Genomic DNA, 27,014 nt, shown 5'->3' on the forward strand with positions numbered 1-27,014 from the left:
ATTACCTACAAAGATGTTTAATGACTGCTGCTGATTCTCAGAGGACCTAACAGACCAGGATAGTTTCATAAGTACTGTATCCTGGTACGGGATTTATTTTTACTATAGCATTCATTTTATAGTTTAAACACAAGTCTCTTAAGTAGATGACTGAAATATGTCTAACACTCTTAATGAAGAATGACACTGGAAACAGGAGTGTGGCTCATATAACACAATCAGTCATAATTTAAAGTTAACATCCTTTAGTAAGGGTAGTATCCAGGAAGTCCCATTGAGATTGAAAATCTCTTTTACGACTCCAAAGACAGATTGCATAAGATTTTCCCTGATGGCAGACGGGCCATTAACACATTCTCTTTGGACTTGTAGGAAATTGCTCAGTTATTGGAAGAGTATATTTGAAGGTTTCTCTAATGCCTTTGAGAAGAACTGGGAACCCACTAGTTGCTGTCCTACATGTAGGTGCCACGAGTGTGTTGCCTTTGGCAGACAAGTATGAAACTTATTCTGCTTATGTGGAAGTCAGACTGTGCACCAACATGTGATATGGGGATAAGAGCGCTGACGAAAGTAAGGTATATAGAAAAGTTAAAGTTTTCTAACAAGAATAAGATTTAAATATTTGTCCAAATTTGGAGCCATGTACTTGAGTCAAGGGTAGTGAATTGTAACGGTCTAACTGAATGGCACTATAATCTCTATGGCTGCATATATGTATTTTATTTTACTAGTGATGTTTAAGTTCTATTTTTTTCTACCTGTGAAGATATTTGTGACTGAGTTGTTTAAGTGATGTACTGAGCATTTGTTTTATGTTAAAAATAAAGGGTAAAAAATAAAACAGAAAATCTATTTTACAATAGAGACCTGGCCAAAATAGGTAGCAGTCAAAAAAAAAAATAATTAAAAAATAAGTATATAAAAAATAAAATAAAAATATACAAAAATTAAATAATAATGAAATAACAAAATATGAGAAATGTCCCACAAATTGCAACAAAAAAACAATTTGAAAATATTTTTAAAAAAAAAAATTGACAAAGACAAAAGGTAGGAAAAACTACTGTATATTTTCCAGGTTATTTCCTTGTTTGTTTGTTTTTAACTTTCTGTCTTACTTTCTTTCTTTTTGTACTAATGTTCTTGTTTTAAATTTTCTCTTTTACTAGTTTCTTGCTATTTTTGGGGGTCATTTCTTCTTCCGTTGCTCATTGCCATCTTCCTGTGGTTTTAAAAGAAATCAAGCCAATGTGCTCAGGTTTCAAAGTTAGATTCATCATGATATAATATATTTAAATGCCAAAAAAATAAATAAAATAAAAAATAACCCCCCCTCCCACCCCCTTTTTTTTACGCTACACTTTACATTGTGTCTGTGGTCTGACTATATTTCAATAAACTCCAGAATAAACAGGACAAATCCATCTTCTTGTCTGTGTCTGATAAACGACCTAACTGAATTTTCCAGCCCTCTCCAGCCTGGCCCTTATAAGTCTCTCCGCAAAGCTGTCCAACGCACGGTTTCCTTTATTGTAAACAACAATGAAGTGTGATATTTGAAAAAACACAGATGCACCACCGGTGAACTACGAGCCACCAATCATTTGTAGTCTGTACCCAAAGCGGCTTTTGAATCCCTCCTTCTCTTCCCACCTCTTCAAATTCATTGGCTGCCAGAAGAGTAGCGACAATGTTTAATGCACCATGCGGTGTCCGGACTTCAGTCAGTGAGAGGAAGCCTTCTGTGTGCTTAGGGCTGTGTTACGTGCAGAAAATACCAAGTAACGCCTGTGCGTATATATTGAAGGAAATTCACCTTCTCTTTTGACAGCTACAGAGAGACTTGTAGCAGAATGCGGGGTTGTTGCTGACCACCTCCTCAGCAGCTGCCTCTCTGTCTCTGTGTGTGCATGTGTGTGTGTGTGTGTGTGTGTGTGGACTTTGATGGGGACGGCGGACAAGGACAAAATGCCACTACGGGAATCAGTCACTCGGCGCTGTTTCGAACTGGGGGAAAACAACTGATCGCCTTTTAAATATCCACTTTGGGATCTACCATACTGCACATCTGGATTTTTTTTTCTCTCTTCTCCTCTCCCCCACACCTTATAGAGTATTTCTCCCGAACAGTTTTCCTTTCATGAAGCACGGTGACTCACTGCAGGCAGAAGGCGAGTCGCTGCATCCTAATCAGACAGCGGAGAGGACTTCAGCTCATTGACATTACAGTCATACTTTTCTGGAGCACTTTTTTTTTTTTTATTTCCACTGCGCTGCACTGTAGCCTACGTGTGCAGCGGAGGCTTGTGGCTTTTCTTCCTGCACAGAGAGAGGAAAGAAAGGGGAAACGGGTGGTATAACTGGTTACAGGGAATGAAACTCTCCCTGAACCCTGCTGGAACTGACTGTTTTGCTTTTTACGCACGCATTATTTGGACTATTTCAGCAGTTTGTTTGGTAAGTTTACCTTTTGTCTTTTATCTTCTTTAGGTCTCTTCTTAAAGCCCCACGTCTGTTGCTCATTTCCAAGCTGTAGTTATTTCCCAGCCTATGTCTATGCATGCGGATGCAACAGCTTCTTCCTCTTCCTAAGGACCGTTGAATCTTGCAGAGAGAGATGGAGATGGAGAGGGAGAGGGAGAGACACACAGAGGGCATCGGTGGAGAGAATTACACGGCTGTGCTGAGATGTTGGCAGCTCATTTCCGAATTTTTATAAGGCTCATTGTAAATATCCGGATTATGCGGATTTGTTAATGCGTGTAAGAGGCTCATTTTATACACACTTATTCAAATAGCCGCCACAATAGGCCACATTCAGTTGTACGCCTGCAGTGTTACCATATTATTAAAGTTGCCCTATTGCAGTTTCAGTCAGCATAATGTGTGGATGTGCCACCATCACGCTGGGGTCAGCTCTTGCATTGCACATTAGAGATGGATTAAAAACTGCATTCTGAGTTGTATGCTTTTAATGATACATGGAGTAAATAAGCTACAAGGGGGGAATCATAATTTCCCTGTGTATCTGGGCTGCGCTGAGTGTCTTCCCAAGGTTAACTAATTGACAAGCTTCCCCCATAATTGTGGAGATGAATTACACATGAGCCCTGTTTCATTTTTGGCTCAGCGGTGGATCTGATTTCTTACTGGCAGAATGTCTTGTGTAGTCTGTTTTTATTTGGGTGTGTAATTGACACGTATACATTGTAACGTTTTTTTTGTTTGTTTCTGTTTTCCTTTTTAGGTGGTATGAGTGAACACTTACAATGACTATTCTGTTTGGAGACCGGATCGCGATTATTGCTCAGATGAGTCTGGGCGCTCAGCTGAATATAAATTAGGTGTTCAGCACCACAGATTGCTGGAAGAGGCAGAGGAAGAGAGAAACAGAGCAAAGACAATCCCCAAAGACAAATGCCAAGGCCTCACATGATGAACAGAACTCTTTATTTGATCCCGAATAATAGAAACACCAAATTTGAACAAACTATCAACAGGTCAAAGGAAGCGTAAACGCAAGACAGATTACAGCAGCTTTTACGGAGTGGGGATGTATCTTTCTATTTTCTTTTTCCTCCTCTTATGGGCTCAAGCCCTGACATTGAAAAACTTGAATTACTCTGTCCCAGAGGAGCAGGGTCCAGGGACAGTTATTGGGAACATTGCCAAAGATGCCAGACTCGGACTCGAACAGGTTGGGCAGGGAGGACAGGGTAAAAAAGCCAACTTCAGGGTGCTGGAGAACTCAGCTCCGCATCTCATCGACGTGGACCCCCAAAGCGGACTGCTGTACACAAAGCAGCGCATCGACAGGGAAACCTTGTGTAAGAGAAACCCCAAGTGCCAGCTCTCCATGGAGGTGTTTGCCAATGACAAGGAGATCTGCATGATCAAAATAGATATTCAGGATATTAACGACAACTCACCCACTTTCCCCTCGAATGAGATTGATATTGACATTTCTGAAAACGCAGTACCAGGGACACGCTTTCCCCTGACCAGCGCTCATGACCCAGATGCAGGGGAGAACGGCCTGAAAACCTATCAAATAACACGCGATGACTACAATCTCTTTTCGTTGGAAGTAAAATCCCGTGGGGACGGGACTAAATTCCCAGAATTAGTTATTCAACGACCACTGGACCGAGAAGAACGAAGCCATCACACTCTTATTTTGTCAGCCACGGATGGGGGGGAATATCCCAGGTCAGGTACCATGCAGATAAATGTTAAAGTTATTGATTCCAATGATAACAGCCCTGTGTTTGATCAGCCCTCCTATGTTGTGGAAATTCCTGAAAATTCACCTCCTGGTAAAGTGCTGATCGATTTAAACGCCACTGATCCTGATGAGGGCAACAATGGACAAGTAGTCTATTCTTTCAGTGGCTATGCCCCAGAGAGAATCCGGGAGCTCTTTTCCATAGATTCCAGAACAGGGGTCATAAAGATTCAGGGTGAAATTGACTACGAAGAGAGTCCTGTTATTGAGATTGACGTCCAGGCAAAAGATCTAGGTCCCAATCCAATCCCAGGCCATTGTAAAGTCACTGTTAAAGTGCTTGACAGGAATGATAACTGGCCGTCTATAGGCTTTGTGTCTGTGAGACAGGGAGCCATCAGCGAGGCAGCACCTCCAGGCACTGTCATTGCTCTGGTCCGTGTCACAGACAAGGACTCAGGCAGGAATGGGCAGCTTCAGTGCAGAGTGCTAGGTAATGTCCCTTTTAAACTTGAGGAGAACTATGATAACTTCTATACCGTAGTGACAGACAGGCCCTTGGACAGAGAGGTGCAGGATGAATACAATGTCACCATTGTGGCCAAAGACAATGGCATTCCGCCTCTGAACTCCACAAAGTCCTTCACCGTAAAGATTCTGGATGAGAATGACAATGTCCCTCGCTTTACCAAGTCAGTTTACCTTCTTCAAATACCAGAGAATAACATCCCTGGGGAGTACCTGGGTTCAGTTCTGGCACATGACCCAGACCTTGGCCAGAACGGCACAGTGTATTACAGCATAATCAACTCCAACGTGAGTGGGGGTGATGTCAACACCTATGTTAATGTGAATGCAGCTAATGGAGCCATCTATGCTGTGAGATCTTTTAACTATGAGCAAATAAAGTATTTTGACTTTAAGGTTCTTGCCAGAGATGCAGGATCTCCACACCTGGAGAGCAACGCTACAGTGCGCATCAGTGTTCTAGATGTCAATGACAACATCCCCGTCATAGTTCTGCCCCTACTCCTAAACGACACAGCTGAAATCCATGTGCCGCGTAATGTTGGTGTTGGCTACATTGTCACCACAGTGAGGGCAGTGGATAATGACTATGGCGAGAGTGGGAGGCTCACATATGAGATCTCAGATGGCAATGAGGAGCACCTCTTTGAGATTGATCCGGTGACTGGGGAGGTGCGAACAGCCCATCCATTCTGGGACGACGTGAACCCCATTGTGGAATTGATCATCCGAGTATCGGACCACGGCAAGCCAAGTCTTACTGCGGCTGCCAGGCTCATTATCAAGGCCTCCAACGGACGTCCTCCTGATGGACTGCCACACACGAAGGACAATCAGAACTGGGACATGTCTCTGCCTCTTATTGTGACTCTAAGCATCATATCCATCATGCTTCTGGCTGCCATGGTGACCATAGCGATCAAGTGCAAGCGGGAAAACAAGGAGATCCGTACCTATAATTGTCGCATTGCAGAATACTCGCACCCTCAGCTGGGGAAAGGCAAGAAGAAGAAGATTAACAAGAACGACATCATGCTGGTGCAGAGCGAGGTGGAGGAGCGGGATGCCATGAATGTGATGAATGTGGTAAGCAGCCCTTCCTTGGCCACCTCTCCCATGTACTTTGACTACCAGACACGCCTGCCACTCAGCTCACCAAGGTCAGAGGTCATGTACCTCAAGCCCACTGCCAATAACCTCAGCGCTCCCCAAGGCCACGTGGGATGCCACACCAGCTTCACAGGCCCAGTCACCAGCACAACAGACACACCTACTAACCGCATGTCCATCATACAGGTAAGAGAAATAGCACTCCTCTCCTTCACTGTTATGCCACCATTTTCACGTCACAACCCTCAGAAAGCTCCCATTTCCTATATCAACATTTCCCCCTTGTTTTGTAAAATGGAAAAAAAAAGAAGATAAGGACAGGCAGAGGCAGCGAGGCCCAGGAGCACAGAGAGAAAAGAGGAGAGGGAGGGGTGAGCATTAGAAGGATTAAACAGTCATTCTGGTGCTCTCATAGAACAGAGCCAGTGACATCGACACAAATCAGTTGTGCTTGAAATATGTCACGGCAGGCTTTTGAAATCAGTTTTCATGTAGAAATTTTTCATTAATCACTCAATCACTGTCGTTTCATTCCTGTGGAATAAAGACATTCATTCCTGTGGAATAAAGACTTCTAATTCTAGTTCTAATCAGGTATGTGGGTTTTTTTAGGATCACTTTAAGCAATATATCCCTACGAAATCTGCATGTCTAAATCTGATAAAAAAATATATAGAATTGCATATTAATGTACTTTTTTTTTCCAATAATGGTGAAATCTATAATGAGATATCATGAGAGTCAAGTTGCTCCGAACAGTGACGGATGTATGTCGACTGTTTCAAGCCACCGTTCAACATCATATCAGTCATCAAGTTCTATAGCGCCTTGTGGTTAACTCTAGCGCTTTTAATTCCTAGAGATTAGCAGATTGTACTTATTTTCACGGCTACTTTATACGTCTTTGTGTGGAGTACTTGGATGTATAAGCCTCTAACGTGATAACTTCTCTGTGTCTTTGGCCTTAAGCCCATTAAAAGTCTGTCGTGTCAGACGAGGATTAAGGCCTGCTTAAGACAGTGGTATGTAACACTGAGGATAATGGGCAGTTCTAACAAACCCTTTTTCTGATGTTTACCCTTTGTCGACCAATAAAAGGTGATGTTCCTAATAGAATTTGATAGAAATAATAAACAGTGCTCATTGAGTTTTATTATATTTACGTTCTCCCCGTGGCCTTACACTGTTTGGCCCAATTGGGGAATTACATTACTTCCAGTTACATCCCAAAGGACTGTAACTATTAGTCTCTCCATTAGGCTCTCTGCTGTCTTTTCTATCCCACTATTTGCGCTGGATGTGGATGTGACGATGACTGTGATCAAATGTGACGTGTTCCCACCAGGGAGGAAGGCCACTGTCTGTTGCTCCCACTCTCAGTCTCAGCCCTTCCTCTATTATGAGCCAGCTGCATAGGGCAAGGGTCAGCACAAAGACCATTAAGGCTTCCTAATCAGAGGGACAGAATAATTGCTGGTCCATTCTGCAGGCGGTTTCTCTGCTAATGTAGGGAATCGTGATGATGAATTTGACTGTGCGAGGCTGTTGCACATCCATTTTGTGCACTTACTTTTCTCTCCCCCTTCAGACTGTCAAAGGGAAAACAAGCAAGAGCTGCAACAACACATTCCTTAGTGTCTTGTTTACAGAGGGTCCCCTCGACGCATCAGGCGTGCAGGGTGCTCTATTGTATTATTCAACAGAAACCTGTGTAGAGGGAGATGGCCTGAGGCATTAAGTTTCTTCAGAATCTGTACAGAAGCGTATCACTTTTCTCCCTCCCCCCCCTGCTTCTGCCTCCTCTCTCCGTTCGTGTGGACAGTAAGTAACCTGAGTCAGAGGAGAGTGGCTATGGGAAAAATGTCAGGAAACAAAGACAGAATTCCCCTTCCATCGATCCCAAGGCCTCTCAGCCCATCTGTCACTACAGTTGCCATGGGAGGAGAGGCTAAATAGGAAAAATAAATAAAGAGATGGATAAAGCGGGAGAGCATATCGCCTGCCCAGTCAGTTTCACAAGGGCACCTTAGTGCTGCTGTCTTCATTCGCACCTAGTGGGGCTACTGTAGCTGCCTGCAACTCCCAGTCTCTCTCCACATTGCTGCTGGCCTCTAATGATGTTTTATAGTGGTGCACTGGCAGACAGGCTGGGCTTGGTCTCTAGCTGGGAGAGGGGAATAATATGAACATATCAGCAGAGCTCTGCTGGCCTTATCATTGTCACCACCGTGCCAGCACCCGGCCCAGTGGAGAGCTTCATTTCATTTCTAAAGAGAATTCCTGGGATAAGGAGATGGATGATACGTAATGATGCCTAATTCCGCTTAAGGCGTTGAAGGGAATTACTTAGTGTGGAATCAAGGTTAAAACCAATCTGCTGCAAAATTCCTCAGTGCTCAGGAAGAAGGGATTTCAGTAAATTGCTCCAAAGAGCGAGCCCGCGCCCACTCCGTCTTGAATACGTTTTAGGATTTTGTCCCACATTATGTTTGGCTCCAGCAGCTGTGCCAGACTGTGGCCCACTGACTGCCTCACAAGTTTCTCCGCTGCTTTCCTCCTACCTTTTTTTTTTTTTTTTTTCCCGAGAAGCTGCCCTCTCTGTTACCAAACATTACAAGACTCCTGTGTCATTACTTTTAAATGGCCCATAATTTATCATATTGATTTGTTTTGATAAGTTTTGAGTGTAGTAATTTGATTCACCATGAAACTCTAATTAAACCGAATCCTGTCTCGGTGGGAGACCATCCATGTTAATAAGGTGCAGGTGGTACAGAGGCAAAGGGGGAGTCTGAAAGGCTATAAAAGTCGCCTTTAGGTGGCGGCATTCTGCCTTGTGTAGGGTGGCATTGAGATGAGGGTGTCAAGGAAAAAAGGGGCTCCAGTCTCTGCTGACTTGACATTGTCACTTGTCACTCGGTGGGGAGGCTCCTGCTACGCTAATGAAAAATGTCAGACATGAATACGTTACAAACACGTGGAATATAGAATAATTTTCTGGAATCGCCTGCATGACACTGTTTTATTACAAGTGTCTGAAATGAGTCACTGATTCCACCAAGCAGACACTGAAACCATGTAAATTCGCACATAGTTTTGCTGCATGTAAATTAGAAAATGCAAGGCGCTCTTTTAACAATTGGTAATAATCCAACCTCTTTGAATGGATTCTTAAAATGACTGGCAGCCATAAACCTTTTGAGCAAATTAAAGGATGCTTTAAAAAAAGCAGTTAAGAGGTGTGACTGTGATCATTTAAGTGGCGCCTATACAATATAGGAGATAAAATGTTCACTGCTTTGATCTGTTTAGGTTGAGCTTGTGCATGCCAACAGTGTAGCTGCAGCAGATGTTGAAAATGGGTGCTTCCAGGAATGGTCTTACTCTGCATAATTTAGGGAGATTGTGTGTGTGTGAGTGGGTGTAACGTCATTGTGCATTCCAGGCATGTGATTTAAGCCTTTAGCTGGCAGGCTCCGTGACAGAGCCCCTCTCTTTTATGAGCGGGACAATCTTGCATTTGTCCGAACCTTGAAACACCCTTCCTCCTAGAAACACACACACAGACACACATGGACACACACACACGCTCGTGCACACAAACACACAGATGCACATGTAACTGGGCTTGGGCTGTTTTTAAGGATTCTACCGAAAAGTCTTATCAAAGCCTCTGCTGTATATTGTATTGAAATTGCTCCCACACTTCAGTGGCCACTGAGGCAATGAATAGAAAAGCGCTCTTTATTTCATTTTTCTCCCTCTCCCTTCATCTTTAGATAACTGCTTTCCTCTGGAGCTTTCTATGGAATGAGTTTGGTAAACCTGTATGTACTGAAGCCGCTTGCTGACAGGATTGAGCAGCTCAGCAACTAGATGCAGTTGGTCTCAACAGTCATTTAAAGGAATGAGAGACAGTTCAAGAAGCCATTTGTAATTTGTGTACTTTTGTCCCCCAGTTTAGCTCTTCTGGGCCACTAGGCCAGATTTGTTTTACTTGAGCTTGCCAGTACATAAAAAAAAAGGAAACAAAAATTATCAGCTTGCCTTGGGGTGTATCTTCGCATTTCCTCAAATAAACCTGCTGCTACTGTACATAACACTACATGCTGAAATGAATTATTAATAGGCAGTTTTATTTTTCTTCATCTCCCCCAAGCTCATATGATAAATACAACTGAGAGGAAGTGCAGTCAGACCACAGAATGTTGCCTTCGGGAACAATAGTAAATTATGTTATCTCTATATAACAAAAAAAGAAGATTTTTTTTGTAATTGAATGTTTCCTCTATTAGCTGCCATTAGTGGTATTCCGGTTCACAGAGGGCTTGTTTGAGTACAGATACATCAGTGTGTCTTGAAGCTGTAGCAGAAGTGTAACGCACAGCACAAAACAGCAGCTATATTTGCATCCTCTTTCATTAATAAATCATAACGTTTAACAAATCAAAGGGAAGTGGAAGATGTCACGATAAACATCAGAGGTCTCTGGCTACACATTTGTGAACATGGAGGGGGGTGGATGAATACAGGGTAGGTGAAACAGAAGCTACTTACTTCTGATATAATTCTGATATAAGCAGAATTTGAGCGTTCATTTACTTTTCTTGGGGTCTGTTTGCAATGTGTGGTAGCATGAGAGAAAATTGATATGACTGTAGTACTCTGCTAAGTAGACCCATGCTTCTCCTCTCTCAATACCAGTGCAGTAATGACATTTTTCAAGTTTTGGGAAGGAAAAAAACTCAGGAAATCTGCTCTGGTAGTAATAAATGCCACCAATGACTTTATCTTCACCCTCATTTTTAACATTTCTTTGGCCGCTATTTCCATGGACAACATTAATCGGACTCAGGCTGGAAATTCTTCAAAGATTTACACAATTAATAGTTCATTTGCAGAAACATATTACGAGTTCTCGGAGAATTTGTTTGAGATTGGAGGCAGCTGTGGAAGTGCATGTTTTATTTATCGCGAGTTCTCAAAATCCAAGTAACCCTGCTAAATAATTGAATATGTAGGCCCTTGACTGTGGACACCACTAAACACAAGTTCCCCCTGTAACTCACAACAAACTCCAGCAGAGTCAAACTGTAGACATAGATAGATAGATAGATAGATAGATAGATACATAGATACATAGATACATAGAGACATAGACAGACCCATAGATAGGTCGACCCATAGATAGATAGATTGACTCATAGACAGATAGATAGATAGAGACATAGAGACATAGATAGACCCATAGATAGATAGAGTGACTCATAGATAGATAGATAGATAGATAGATAGATAGATAGAAACATAGATACACAGAGACATAGATCGACCCATAGATAGATAGACTGACTCATAGATAGATAGATAGATAGATAGATAGATCGACCCATAGATAGATAGATAGATAGATAGATAGATAGATAGATAGATAGAAACATAGATAAACAGAGACATAGATAGACCCATAGATAGATCGACCCATAGATAGATAGACTGACCCATAGATAGATAGATAGATAGAAACATAGATATACAGAGACATAGATAGACCCATAGATGGATCGACCCCTAGATAGATAGATAGATCGACCCATAGATAGACAGATTGACTCGTAGCTAGATAGATAGATAGATTGACCCATAGATAGATAGAAACATAGATACATAGAAGACACTTGTATATATATACATTCTATTGGTCAGTTACTCCTTTCAGCCAGCAGCTGTGCGTTCATTTGGACACAGCACTTATCTGCGCCTCATAATTTCATTATTTTTATAACTGACCTCCTGACCCAGCTGTGCAGGGAAACAAAGAGCTTTTTGTTATTTTTTCAAGTGTAGAAAAAGAGACAGGATATGAGAACACAAGTTGACCTCCGTGATAGCCAGATTGGCCGGATACATTAAACCAATTTGCTTGGTTCAATAGGAAGCAGCCTATTGGAGATGACATTGGCACGATAATAAGACCGTGAATTGTCAGTGGATGTTCGCTCTCGAGCTATTGTGCATTTTTGTGTGTGCTTGAGTGTGTTTGTGATCGAGGGGAAGTGGATGACCACAGCTCTTCTGCCTAATTCATCGACACCGGAGCTTCAAAATATCATGTCACACTGTCACGTCATTCTGTTGAGTAGCAAGTGCCACTCATAAGCTGTGTTTCGCTCCCCGTACACAGACTGGCATTTTAAGCGGCTTCAGATCAGGTCCTGTCAGGCAGACGTTGTAATTACTTTTCTATTCTGTTCTAACAAGGCCACCAAAAGCCCTTCTTTATTTTGCTAGTCTTCTGTGTTTGTTGTGGCTGTGTTCTTGTGTGACAGTGTGTGTCTTGTTTTCCTGACCCTGCTAATACTGCGAGTTGCCCACATTTCTTTTGCATTTCAAGTGCACGCCTACATGCCTTGATGGATCTGTACGTTTTGTACCCAACAATCCTTTCACTGTAAGGTGTTTTCTTTTTAATATAAATCCTTTAATATGTACTATTTTATAGAGGAAAAGAAGATTCTGACAAAAAAAAAAAAATCTGTGCATGTCCCCAGTAGATTTTGAAGCATTTTCCTTGGTGCTGTTGGCATTCTGCTCAAACAACTCAAGCACAAGGAGCCAACCTAGCATCAACAGAGGTCACAAAAACAAGAGAACAAAACATAACCTTCACAGTGGAGGAATCTAAGATTCAGCTGCCATGTCTTTGTGCGTGTGTATGTACATGCACACGCGCGCACGCACCTGTGCTACCACCAGCTGTGCTCTGAAGCACCGGTCTTGCTGGTTCCCTCAGATTGGAATGGGTTTCCCTGTAGGGGCCGCCTGCCCCCTGAGGGCTCTTAGATCCCTCCTGGGATCTTTAGACTTAACGTTTCGGAGCAGCAGGGTGCTGGAGCTGCAGCAATACACAGGTATATATATACAGTATATAGGAGTGACCTCACGGTAATGTGCGCTGAGATGCACAGCACACAGAGGGCTACATTGGCGTACATGGCATGACGATGTATTCTTTGAACTGCCAGCAGCTGGGTCTCCTTGCTGTAAATCAAACACTTTCAAAGTCAAACAAAGTGGAGCTCGCTCTGCTGTGTCTTGGCACCAGTCCAATCTGAGAGAGCTTTTATTTCTGCCACATCTTCCTTCACTGTGCCCCCTAGGCATGTGCTGTAGAAACAACACGCGGCTCAAAGAATGAGTTATGTGAATCTGTTCTCACCTTCTATCTCATTAGTATAAGAGAAATGATTTATCCCTTTCTCCCTGAATCTATCTCTCCTTGTCCTTGCCTTCTACAGTTCAGCACTTCTTCAGCTTCATCAGTAACGTGATTAATTGACTGGAGGGATATACCATGAATACCATCTCATTTTCTCTAATTTTACCTAACTACATGTCAAAACAAGCCGCTATGAAACAGACTGCTTGTCCCCCATACAACCACCGGAGTACATTACAGCCGCCCGATCCGGAAACGACGGTTTGCTTTGCAATTTGAGGAGTATTTTTCTAAACGGTGTAATCCTGCCAGTGTATGTTTGCATGTTTGTGTGTGTCTGAGAAGGTCCGACACTCTAATGGGAGAGATCCCACTGTCTCCTCTGTTTTTGCTTATATTTGTGGCACAGTTTGAAATCTGACTCCCATGTCTAAAGCCCTGTGTGTGTCTGAAGGGAATTGACAGCCACTGTGTTTTGCAGTGGCTGTTATGTGTTTATGGCAACAGAGGGGGAATGAGTCGGCACTCTCAGATGTTATTGCCTAAACAAAAGGCCCACTAAGTGGCGGGCACACAAGATTTGTCATCAAACATTTGACAGTGTGTCCTCTCTTCAGGGTAGCAGTGGTGATGCTGAGTGCTAATGGCGTATTGAAAACGGTATATTTGGCCGGGCTCATCTTTTTCTATTGTACGACACAGATGTACTCAATTGGCCCCTCACTGGGTTCATGTCTTAGAGAGAAATCTTTTTGGGGCCTTCAGGATTCAGATCAATGGCTGGTTTGCTCTGTTTCTTATTGATTTTTCCTCTGTTTGGAACTGAAATACTGTATTTCATTATCTATCGCTCTGAGCATTGTTTAGTTAAAAAACAAACAAAAAAAACACTAGTGCTCGCGCTCTCTCTTTCTCGCCTTCCCCCGCTCTTGCTTCGACTCTCTTCCTTTTCGGATTCCCTTTCTTTCTCTCTGCTCTTGTCATCTCAGATAAGCGATGCAATTGCTCATGCTACTGACGACCCAAGCCAAATTCATAATGATGAGATTATCTTGTCAACAGTACAGAGTGTATATGTCTGCCGTATTGATCTGCGCACAGTCTTAATAAATGAAGTACCACGATGGAAGCGTTGGCTCAATGATAACTCTGAACAGATCTTGCTATTTATACACCCTCAACGCCGCTGAGATGATGAATGGAACTTGTGTATTCTGCCGCTCTCCTCTCTTTTCCCTTTTCCTCCTGTCTTTCCTTTCCTCTCTTCCCCCTCTCCTGTTTCCAGATTGATGGGGTGAAACAACCCCCTCTTCCCCCCCACACACATTGTCTGGGATGCGTCCTCTTTGAGGTCACGCTGACATGCTGAGTCGATGTACTCCCAGGTGGAGAGACATGGGTGCTTCTGTGGGTGGATCCAATCAGATAGACTACAGGGGAGGGAGAGCCGGGAGGAAGAAATTACTAGCGCTGGAGCTGGGTGCCTGTGTGTGTCTCTAAATGACTGAGGTTTGAAGGGGGGGGTTTATCTGTGCATTTGAAGAGAAGGTCAGCAGGGTTTAGAGCTCGAGATTATGTGTGATTGTTTCTTCCGTGGGCTAGCTGATTAATGCTAAAGCTGGTCTGACAGATTCTTAATGCACCATAGACGCACTTAAAAGAGACTCAGAGGAACTGGCGTCCAACACTCTGACAACAGAGCATTATCCTAAAGCCTTTTCTGTCAGTTTTTACCCAGGTGTATGGACAGTATCCTTCCTGTCTCCTGTTCCTCCGCTCCCCGGCCCCTCCTTTTACTCAGATACCTCTGACCTGATACATATACAGCAGATAGGTCACCTTGAAGCGAGGGTGCACAGAGTCCATCTGCTGCGCGTTTGTGTGTGTGCATAGACAGACAGAGAGGGAGAACCCAGGTGTGTGTATGTGCACTTGTGCATGTATTGATATTAGCCATATGTGTGCTTGCATCCTGCGTGTCTGTGTTTTGTGTGTTTATATATCTGCGTCTGGCCTCGGTTCTGGGCTTTGGGGAAATATCTCGAATCCTTTCATCCACGGAACGATTCTTCCTCCATCAATTGAGATGGAATAATTTTGTTCTTTTAATGTTTGTGTTCGCGAGCCCTCAGCTTCAGTCTTGTTAACCCGCAAACCACATTTTGTGGATGGTTTGTTTCAAAACCAAATTATAAAATGCTTGTTTCTTCAGTCAAATTGTACACAAATCCTGGAGAAGAGGGCTTAATAATATCAGTCTGAATGCGTATTAAAGGTGTGAACAGGTTGATGGCACTCCATTTTTAGATTGCAAGGCTGCAAACACTGATTTTCTAAAGAATTTAAAATCGAATGCTGGCTCACTGTAAATGATGAGCATGCTTATTTAGCTATTACTCTAAACACCGAAGGATACAGACTTTTATCCAGTTTATTATATAAAGCATTTTCGTATCGTAGTTAGTTTTATCTTATTGTTTCATTCAGTGGCAATTTCTGATTATTTGTATAAATCCAATCATCTAACAGAAAAGCATGTTTTTTTTCTGAAATAAGCTTGCTTCTTTTAGAGAGTTAGATAAGGAGATACACACCAGCCTCTACTAGAAGTGTAAATCACAGTTTAGTTACTATATTGATTCTTTGGACAACAATGTAATATTTGCTGATATCAGGGTTGGAAACCATTTTCATTTGAACCGATTCATCCACTTCCAGTACCTGGAATTTGGTACCTGTACCCAACAGTACCTTTTTTTGGTACTTTAATGTCTCTGCAATAACAAACATTTCAGTCAATCAAATTGCAATTCTTCTCCTCTGCTCTTTTCACACATCAAGCAAATCTTGTGTCTGTCTGTCTGTGAGCGCATATGTGTGTGTGTGTGTCTGCTCATCTAGCACTTACTAGGCTATTACTAACATAATGTAGGAAAAAAATACACCAAATGTCAAAACTAACGTGGCAGATTGGCGCTGTAATCATAGTGTTGGCTTACTAGGAAGCCCATGGAGCAGCTATAGAGCGGCCACGGAGCTTGGTGTCCGGCTGTGAGGCACTTCTGCGTCCTTAGTGAAGTGGAACCCACCGGCTCACGGAGCTCTGTGCCTGGCGTCACATCACTTCCGCCTCTCGTCTTAACTAAACCCGACGTTCTCATGCAGATGTGCTGTCAGGTACCAAATTTGGCACAAATAGATTTAATCTAAGTCAGTCCTTGGTAGTAACAATGTTAATTGGTCGGTAATCTTGAAAGCTGATTTCACTGCAGCGCTTTTTAAATAGGAATTGTGCAAATTTGCAGGAAAGCCCAATCAGTCTTTTTTCAGCATTGGCAGTATAAAAACAAAATCGGGGAGTGCGGCAAAATGGCGCCTACCTACTTTTGTTTATACAGAATGCGCATTTTTCGGGGCAATGGGGGGCGTGAGCAAGTAACAAAACGTGTAGCTCAGTGTGTGGCGTAAACAGTGACGTGCTCCGAGGGAAGCTGCGGCTGGTCAGTCCTTCAGCGATTCTCTCAGAAGTTGGCCCGTCCTTCTTTTCATTTGCAAGGGCAAGGAGGGTGCGCAATTCCTTGTCTCCCCAGTTGCTCATCTTTACAGTGTCTATCAGGTTTGTGTTCCCCTCTTGCTACTAGCTGCTCATTCCTGCTATCTGTATCCACCGCCAGTGGATCGCACGTGCGGCATCATCAACAGCTCCTCCCACAAGTCATCAACAGCCCCTCCCGTGGTGGAAGGGCGTCTCGGTCTGTTTAAACCAAAAAGGTTCTGCCAATATGTCTACCCTACGAGGCAGAAAATTGGGCACCTCGGATCAACTCGCCAATCCGGCTCTGTGTGTCTAAACGCTCGGAGCTTGCCGGCAAAACGGCCCAACATTTGCTGAAAATATGGCAGTGTGAAAGGGGCTAAAGTCACAATACATTTTAATTGGATTGAATTCAGGGGCCTGCGAATCATTTGAGAAAATACCAGTATCCCTATTGCCTTTCTCTTGGCTGCTCGCCATTGTCTGTCTGGAGCTAGGCTGCTAGCAGTGTTTGAATGTTTAGGAAAGCAGCGTGCTTGAACAAAAATGGTGACACAGACATGCCATTGGAATTTCAAAAGAAAGGCGAATCTTAAAGATGATGATATGTAACAATGTTTTCACTCTGCATAGATGATATTGGATTGGTTGATCATTAAATGGAAATATTGGTTCAGATTGGTGTGTTGTTATAACCCTATCTCCACCCCTCATCAATATGTGCAGCTACAGCCAGCAGCGATTAGTATAGCTTTGCAAAAAGACTGGAAATAGATAAGAAAGTTAACAAAATCCGCCAACCAGCACCTCTAAAGCTACCTAATGAATTAGCTTTATCCTGTTTGTTTATCCAATATGTGTCAAAAAGACATGTTGTTTTATATGAGGTTGGTCAGAAGCAGAGATTAAAACGTAGACATGCGCAATACAGTCTTGGAAAGAAAGCGACAATTGTATTTACCAAGCTGTCAAAAATATGCCTTTGAATGTTGTTACAGGCTTGTTGCTCAGTGAGTACTCTACATCAGTGCTCATTTGGTGATATCCATGCATGCGTGTCTTTAAATGTACAGTAGGGCAGGCCTCTTACCTCTGCAACAGCTTTGAATTTTTGGGCTGAGTTGGCTTTGGATTAATGAGGGTGAAGCAAGGTCAGTGCTGACTCAAGACTTCAGTTAATGGCAAAGCTGTTGTAACTATTGATGAGCAAGTACTGAATGATTAGTAGCTTACACACCAAGATCACATACTGCACCCTTTCCTTTCTTTTCACTGCGCTTCTCACAGTTTCAAGTGTGTTTGAATAATTAAACATTAAGTAAGGTCCTCCGTCTCTCATTCCTCTTTCACTTTTTTCCCTTAAGTGTAAATATTTTCCCTTATCAATAATCATAAGACCGGTCCCAGCTGTACGCTGCCCAGACCAGCTGGTTAAATGTGTCTACACAAAACGTCTGAAGTAGTGAGGGAAAACAACAGTGCTATTTTAGGAGCGCTGGCAAACTGCTGTGTTAGGGCTTTTTGTGTGTTGAAATAAATATCTATGCCAAAAGCTACAGTTATCATTTTCTCCTGGGGTTAAACTGCCACAGATGTGGATTGTGTTGATATGAGTACAAACGCGCTGTCTTGTGTCGCCCTTCCTTTTCAGAGCGGAAAACTTTCCTCTGAGATGGCAGCTGAGACTGAATTGGCTGCCGAGTTGTTGTCAGTGTTGTAGTTTTAAAGATAATGCTGGTAGGAGCTGCAGACAGACTGAAGTAATATTGCAGAAGATAATTGCAAATATAACGAAGCCTGTAATACTTGAGTAAGATTAGAATGAGGAGTGCTTCTTGCCCTTTTCAACTGGAGTCACAAAAACAGTGTTTTTTTCAGGGAAAATAGAGATGGGGTCATAACCTGTTCCAGTCAGACTCTTTTTGTCTAGTGGACTGTGATTTAGAGTGTTATTTTATTTCATGTCCAGGTCCGATTTAATGATTTTTTTTTTTTTCTGTTGTAGCGTTGACTGCCAACGCTTGAACAGGCTTCCTCATTATACTGCACTGCACACAGGTGTGACTGCACTTCATAATAATGGCTCGGGAATGACACATATACACACACAACTATGTTTATGTCCTTAAATACCCGTGTGTGCTGTAATCCACTGTGTTCCACAGGTGAAAATAATTCTTAGTTGCTGTTGTTTTAAGTAAACTAAAATTATCTGTGAATAGTTTTTATGCATTAATTTTTGATTAAGAAACAACTACAACCAACTACAAAGATCAAAGTAAAAATCAGACTAAAGATGTCATTTACAACCCAAAAACTCTTGAGTATGGTTGGGTATAGGGCTGCTCCGGACTAATAATTTTCCAAGTCGACCAATAGTCATCATTTAGGGCCATTAGTCGACTAATCGCCCACATGTTTACAATATTAATTTAATTATTAAAGTATGTATTTTGGGCGGGGCAACACAATGGTTTGAGTTGAAGGTGTGAGAAAGAATCGTATCAGTAACATTGTTAACACTGTGCTACATTACAGAGAAATACAAAACCATACTAATGAACCTTCATTAATATAGGCCTATATTTTATCTACAAGTGCACGTCACACACTGAGCGAGCCGCCTGTTAATGACGCTGTCGGCAAAGCAGTAATGATTGTGCTAAGTGGCTAATGGGCATGTAGCTACTTCCATGTTTCAGATGATACGTCATGTTTGTAGTCGACCAATGAAGATGAGTTTACATATCACCTTGGGTTCATCCTTCACCTTCTCAAAATGATCCCACACTTTGGATTTCCTGCCCGACATGTTATTAACTAGCCTGTGGAATAACCGCAGGTACCAGCCCTGGAAATTAACCTGACTCCTGTCTGACTGTTGGGCGTGGTCACTTCCTGTGTCTGTCCTTTCAAATTAAATTTCCACATGATCCAGTCATATAGGTTTTGATTTATTTTGATTAAGTTTCACCTTCTTTTTTTTTTTTTTTTTTACTGCGACTAAGCGACCAGCGAAATCTTGGCGACTAATGACCTTTCTGGTCGACTAACATTTGGTCGACTATCAGGGGGCAGCCCTAGCTGGGAGAAAACTAAGCTGTTTTCTACTTATTTAGATTTAGAACTGACGGAAATTGGCAAATCTCGCACTACTACTGCAAATCCAAAACTGTTGTATACAGGATAGTAAAATTTTCTTTTTCAGCTGAGACATTTTAGTCGTGTCTGGTTGCCGTGATATGGATTATCCGCGTTAGAAAAAATGCCGGCACAAGGTAGAGTACCTGCTCTGGATGTAGGGAACACTTGAGCATGTAGGAAAACAGGTCTGACCCAGCAGCCTGTGTTTTATTTTTTCTCTTCTATTGCTGTTTTTGGTCAGGAATGTGATGGTTGGTCTTTGTGGTATTGCCCCACCCATCCTCCACTGTGATTGGATGGCTGGGTAATAAGTGACAATGTCAAGCTGCTGCAGGGTTTTACCTAATGTTGAACATTTTTTAAATTCTTGGCAACAACATTCTGGCATTTGTAGCAGAGTGTAAATACACTGCACTCCTTCAAAAAACAAAAACATGGACATGGCGGTTGTGGCGGTTGCTTGCCGTCCCTGCAGTTGCAGTTGCAGATGCCTGAAAAATGCACTAAAATCTGCTTATTACTGGACAAGATTTTGGTAAAGATGAAAAACAAAACAGCCTCGTACTTTATCACAAAGGTATGTGTTTCCTCGACTGAAACACTCATTTTGAATTCAGTTTATTTGGTAGTAAACCACAGGTCCATTGTAAAATGGGTCACAGTCATATTGGTTTTATTTACTTCCATTTAGCAGGGAATAAATAAATAAATTACCAAGTGCCAGTTGCCAGTTTGCCAGTTTGCTGTAGTATAGAGCCTCAGTTGTGTGTTTCCAATGTGGCAGCTTATTGTAATCTTTACCCGAGGGGATGTTGGTCAACATCACAGCAGTTTATGGGTAATGTTGTCCTTTTTAGTTAGATAAGGATGATTCATTCAATAATGGCTTAATCATCCCATTAATAAATCAATTACATGCATAGGAGTTAAAACAGATTACGATATATTTTTTTGTAATTTGTGGTACACAGATTATTCTGTATTACTATATGCTTATTAAGACAAGCCATCTGAGCCATTTTGTTTATGCAGGATTTAGTTTAGCCCATCATTTGATTTTTCATGCATCATAAAATAGGCTAGACTGTAAGATCTCCAGCACCTGTAATGGGGTGTGTGTGTGTGTGTGTGTGGACTGTGTAAGTAAGTGAGAAAAACATGTTCAAGGATATGCACGCTCTCAGGAGGTTTGTATTTTATTATTTTCTACGTGAGTCGATTCTCAACCTGATAATAAAAGGCTCGAGAATAGAGTTTAACAATGCTTTGTTGACCATCTCGCAGACACAGGGGGGTCTGTTTATCCCTTGGAGTTTTCTTTTGATGCTCTTTTAAAGTAATTTAGTCTCCAAAATTAAATGACAGACATTATTACAAAAGATGAATGTACTATACAAAAGCAGCTCTTAGCAAACCAGAAAAAGCGCACTGATGGATTCTTTTATAGCTGTTCCTCTTAAAGGCAAATGCAGCTATCCGGCATGTACATAAGGTAACTGCTTTAGAAATCTGACCAAAGTAGTCATTTGTAGACAGAAAAGAAAATTATATCCAAGCTCACTTGGGCTCGTCCTCAAAAGGAATAATAAAGTAGCAGTAACCACACAGGTTGAAGAAAATTGGCTTTTAAGTGTTGTTTTGTCTCATCTGTCTTGATGAAAAGAGGCAAGAACGACCAGCTCAGCCCTCCCTCTGTCCCTGTGCACCCTTTCTTTCCCGTCTTTCCTTTTCTCCCTCTTCACCTATCGATGACTTCAGTCCCCTGCTCAGTATGTGGTTAGAATAACAAGTCAGCTCTTTCATTTGGGTGCCATTCTCTCACTTTATGAAGTGCCTTTGTTGAGACTGATGATGATTTAAAAAAAAAAAAAAAAAAAAAAAGTTGTGCCACTAAGACGACTTGATGCTTTCCACTGGGCTCCTAATAGCCATCTCTAATGACACTGTATGGTCAACCAAAATAATAGGCAATCAATGTGAGTGGTTGCATATTAATTATGAATATTGTGTCTTTGCTGATGAGCAGTGAATATGCAAGGAGGAGGTCATGCTGTTTATACAACTGTATATAAAAGCCTCCAAAGTGCTACTTAGCCCTATTTATTGACGGAAAAAATAACCCTATTCCCCACCAAATGAACACCAACGCACACACTAACACTAAGAATGCAGTCATGTTATGAATTATGAATTACGGCAAACTGTCATTAACAAGATGAGACTGTTGAGTTGGATTAGAGCTGCCTGAGTCACCAGCTTCATAATAAACCAGCAGTTCTTACAAAAGTCCCATAGTAGTTGTACTGTACAAGAAACTCTGTCACAATTCTACAAGGCAACGGCGACTCTAACACTTTCAGATGTGGGCAGTTTAATTCAGCTTGAGTTGTATTAGACTGGTGTTACTGAAGTCAAGTCCAGCACAATTAGAGACGGGGAAGAGAGGAGAGACTTGTCAGTAGGAGAGATGCTTTAAATGACTGATCACTGGGGGTGGGACAAATAATCAATAAATTCCGATCCAGTCTGGTGATATGTTATCGTTACACTGGCACTAATTCCACTGCATGTTCTCTCCTGTTGCTGTGGTATGTCATTCCCGTAGACACAGAATGAATAGAAAAGACATTGAACTGTTTGCCATGGTCTTTTGTGACACACTCACGAGTCTGAGAGCTCTGTTATGGCCTATTCTTAAAACTATTTTTCTTATTGAATGGGGAAAAAAAACAAGTGTAGACTAATCCAAGTTTGTCTGTTTCATCATGCTAAGACTAATGTTAGCTTAATTGCCTTGGTGAGTCATCAGAAAACACACTTCATTTAAACTCAACAGAAACAAAATGAAATTCACCAAAATGGTCTAAGGGTGCTGTCACACCTGCCCTGTTTGGTTCGGTTCAGTCAAACTCAAGTTCGTTAGCCCCCTTAAGTAGGGATGTCCTGCTCACATTTTTTTGCATCCGATCTGATACCAAGTCCTTTATTTTGAAGCCGAGTCCGATACTGAGTCCGATTCGATAGTTTGCAAAGCATTAAGAAAGAAAAAAAAAAGAATGCATCCAAGTTGTCCCATAAGGTTTGTTTTTTTATTTAAATAGTATCCAAAAAGCTTATCGGTGGTTCAGCAGCACAAAATGTAAACAAATTCAGTATCTTCTTCTTGTCTTCAACAAACACAATAGGCCTATATCTTTATACATTGGAAAGCAGAGGCAACAATGAACATAGGTGATAAACCTGGACATTTTTGATTCCTTGGTTCTTTTATTACCGTTTCCGATTTTGTAAAAATAACGTGATCGGAGCCAATACCAGGATCAGGACATCCCTACCCCTAAGTGTGGTTGTGCGCCTCATTTTCAAACTAAAAATTGACTAAATTGACTAAAATGAACAATGACAGCAATATAGTCCACGATGACCAGCGCTAAAATCAACCTGCGTAGTTGTCCCTCCATTGTGACATTAGAAAGTGTCACATTTATCTTGCAAGTGTACCTTTTCTTCAACATTTACTTCCTTGATTTTTCCTGCATGGTAATTCTGGCCAATCAAAAGTGCCTTTCTCATGCAAGGCATTTGATCTGGTTCCCTTGTAAATGCTGCTGTGAGAACACAAATCAACTCTAGGGAATTATGCAACTTTGTAACACAATTAGTCCCTGATGCGGACCAAAGCAAGATAACTCTAGGTCTGAAAACACCTGTAGCTAGTCTTGTTAGTAGTCTAGTTAGTAAAGTGGTCGACAGTGGTCGAAACAAATCCTTAATTTGCTGAGTTAGATGTAAAACTGTGCTAAAGTACACCCTGTTTATGCCTGCTGTCTCTCTCATCCTCTCAGCAGTGGATCTCACTCGCAGCTACAGTACATAGTGTTTCAACAAACATGTAATTAATGGTAACAAAAGAAACAGGGAAATAATAATCACGACAATATTTTAAAAGTAATGGATTGCTCATTTGAAAACTCACTAATCCACTGCTTGTTTGGTCGTTACTGCAAAACCTCACCTAGTTGGTTTGTCTATGGAAGTTAGTCATCTACAATGGTCACAATGGCAGCAGTACACAAAAAAATGGCCATCGCTCTGACTATCCTGCTACACTGATTTGAATGGGGATGTCCGTTCTACTCTCATTCTACTTCTATGGTCCTTCCTTTCCTGCAGACATTTCTGAAATATTCCATGGTACACAGTGTTCAATGTCAGCTATCCATTAAATGAAACCTTTTCACAATGCCAGAAATTGTACATGCATCAAGTCCATTTGGAGTTTATGCTACCTCATATGAAACAAACTCAGAGCTTTCAACATCAGTCACATGGAGTGTCAGCTCACTCATTCATGTGACAGTTATGGTTACCTGCCATCCTGTGACAAACATCGTGGTATAGAGGAAAATCAACATAGCTTATGCAGGTGACTCACTGTAGCAAATCATTCTGCAGAAAAACCCTGCGGCAAGGGCTTTTTTCATCTTCTGCAGTGGTGTGACCAGCGAACAACATTCTGAAGTCAGTCAGGACCACAGCTAGACTTTATACCTCACAGATACAGAGCAACAGGAGACGATGCATCCTGCATCTCAACATATTCGGATAATGAGTGCTGTAACTCTACACAAAATTCACAGTTGAACACGCAGCATGGTTTGGGGGTCAGGGTTCAGTATGTTTTTCGGTACAGCTGGGAAAACAAAACACAGAGTTTCTTTGAATTTATTTTGAAAAACAGTGAAACTCAACATTGGCTCATGGGCCCTAAGTCCTGCTGTTAAAATACAAAATAAATGAAAAGATCTCCGGCTAAAACTAGTAGAACTTAAGGAGTACAGTAAAAGCTGTGGTTCAGATTCATCACCTAACAGACGAGGTGTGAATGTTTATTTACTGGCGATTCTCTGCACGGCAAAAAGAAACATTTTTTAAGTCTTTTTTTAAACTTTAACTGGAGCATATGTGCCTGATTTCAGCTGTGCCTCATGTCATTTATACAGCTGCACTTGTTCACACTTGGGAGTTGCCAGTTTAACTACTATTTCATACATTTCTCCACAACACAGCTCACTGGGGCATTTTAGAATTATACAAGACGTTGTGTTTGAGTGTTGCTGACATCTGGTAGAATTGCAACCAGCAGTAGAATATTACAAAGCTCATTTTTCATTTTAGTTTGTTGTTCTTACAGTAGGTAGACATACTTCAGAATCATTTGTTGGAAAAATTGGTGCACAAGTGGCAGAGTTTTTACCTGTTTTGCAACATAGTCCTTGCAGGATAATTTGCAGATAGTGTGCAAATGATGTGGTACAAATTATCACACAGAATAACACTTATACTTATAACACTTACTTTCCCCTTTAAATAAATCAGACTAGTTGAGATCAATGGCATGCTCTTTTTATTATTTTTAGTGGAAGACAAAAAAAAAGTCCAAGATAAGTCCATGTGCGGTACACCATTAAAAAGACAAAAGAGGATTTTGTTTTTCCACAGAGAAAGCACTTCCTCTGAAAATGAATATGGAGGCATTCTTAAACACTATGACGAACAATGTCCAAACAAATCTATGACACCTTGAAATCCAAACTTGTATTTAAAGGTCTAGTGCGTAGCATGAAGTGGCATCTACTGGCAAGGTTACAGAACTGAGATTTCTTTCTTAAAGGGCAAGAAAGTCCACATAGAACAGGCTGGAGTGGAGGTGGATGGGTCAAACAAACTCCAGACTTTCACCTTGGACACACTGTTTGTGTCCAGTGTAAAACCAAAACTCACACAAGTTGTTTTTGTAATAACTTAATGTGTCAGTATGTTTTGCATACTATGCCAGTGACGCTTGTCACACGAGAACCCTGTCTCACTACAAAGTCACTGAAAAACCAATGCTTGGTTAGTGACTGCTGGTGTTAAACACAGACAAAAAAAAAATCCTTTCACGTCAGCATGATTCGTGCCAGTTGCCATTATTGTTTAATGGTGCCCAGCAGCGTCAGGGGAAATCATGGGGGGCCAACAACGAAAGCTAAGGTGGCTAAAGTCCAAGTAGAGCGGATGGGAGGGGGGTGGATGGGTCCAACAACCACCAACCTTCACCTGGAGAGGCCGGTGTTCACTTCCCATGTGATTGTAAAGCCAAACCCTGTTCTTTTTTCCTAAACCCAACCCTGTGAGTATGTAAGCAAAACATAACAAAGTGCGTTTGTTGAAGACAAAAACCCTCAATTTGCAGAGTTGAACCGATGTAGTGCGTTTATTTTGAAAGAGACTGTATGCACACTGTACATTTCCTGTAAAAATGGAAGGCTGAAATTCACAAAGTGTCCCAGAACATCAATAACCAACGCAGCCAGGGTATCTTGCATGTCATATTTTGACATGGAAAGTCCATGACCAAATGCTGGTATGTGACAAGGTCAGAGTAGTAATGTGTTGCATGTCACGTATGTCATATTTCTTTTGTAATAAGTGTACTTACTTTTAGCCAAACTCATGTTTTTTTTAAACCTTCCACATGCTTTTGTTTTCTAAACTTCAGGAAGTAAACCTAAAAACGAAGACTGTATGCATATAACGAGCAGAAACTTTGCAATCCTGTGAACACAAAAGTTTACTTTGAAAAGCGACAATGCACGTAATGAGCCTAAATTGACATGCCGTTCTTCAACCTCCAAAACTAACACAGGAGGGGTACCTAGAACTTCATATTTTGACATGACTGGCCATTGACTAAGCTTCGGTTTTTGACGAGTTTGGAGTGAGAATATGTTGGTGTGCAAAGAACCACGATGGGAGATGAAAAAACAAGGAAATGCGAATGGCCCTATCCAAAGCCAGTGCTTGATTTGTCCATTTTGGGCTACTGTAGAGCAATTGTTGCAACCTCTGTGGGAGAGAAACTGCTCCACATGTAGATATTAACAGCTCATTTTAAGGTATCCGAAACACAATTCTTATTTTCAGGTGACTATAAATTAATGAAAACATATTATAAATATATAAAGAATATTATATACAATTTCTGCCAGTAGATCAATAGATGCCCCTAAACCCGACACACTGGACCTTTAAATGTGTAAGATATCTTCTTTAAAAATCTCATTTATGATTAAGCACTGTCCAGAACCATTAGCAAGGTGTCCATCTGGACTGATAAAACCTCACTGTGGTTGAAATCTGTCTTGTCTCCATTTACCGGCACCAGCGGCACTTCCTTCCTTCTCAGAAATTCATTTGGGCCTGAC

General features: G+C 41.7%; 1 protein-coding gene across 4 annotated transcripts in view; it reads left to right on the plus strand.

The window, feature by feature from the left end:
* Positions 1–2,245: 2,245 nt before the first annotated feature.
* The window catches only part of pcdh17 (protocadherin 17), a 73,252-nt gene continuing 48,483 nt past the window's right edge, over positions 2,246–27,014 (plus strand). For 2 of the 4 annotated variants that reach the window (XM_033624915.2, XM_033624922.2), the window contains exons 1-2: positions 2,246–2,460; positions 3,251–6,052. In XM_033624915.2, coding sequence (XP_033480806.1) covers positions 3,557–6,052 — 2,496 coding nt within the window. In that variant the 5' untranslated portion in view covers positions 2,246–2,460; positions 3,251–3,556. The remainder of the gene's footprint in view (positions 2,461–3,250; positions 6,053–27,014) is intronic. The other 2 variants (XM_033624931.2, XM_033624940.2) reach the window with 1 other exon arrangement.

Source organism: Epinephelus lanceolatus, chromosome 2, assembly GCF_041903045.1.
Source record: "Epinephelus lanceolatus isolate andai-2023 chromosome 2, ASM4190304v1, whole genome shotgun sequence".
NCBI classification, from domain to species: domain Eukaryota; kingdom Metazoa; phylum Chordata; class Actinopteri; order Perciformes; family Serranidae; genus Epinephelus; species Epinephelus lanceolatus.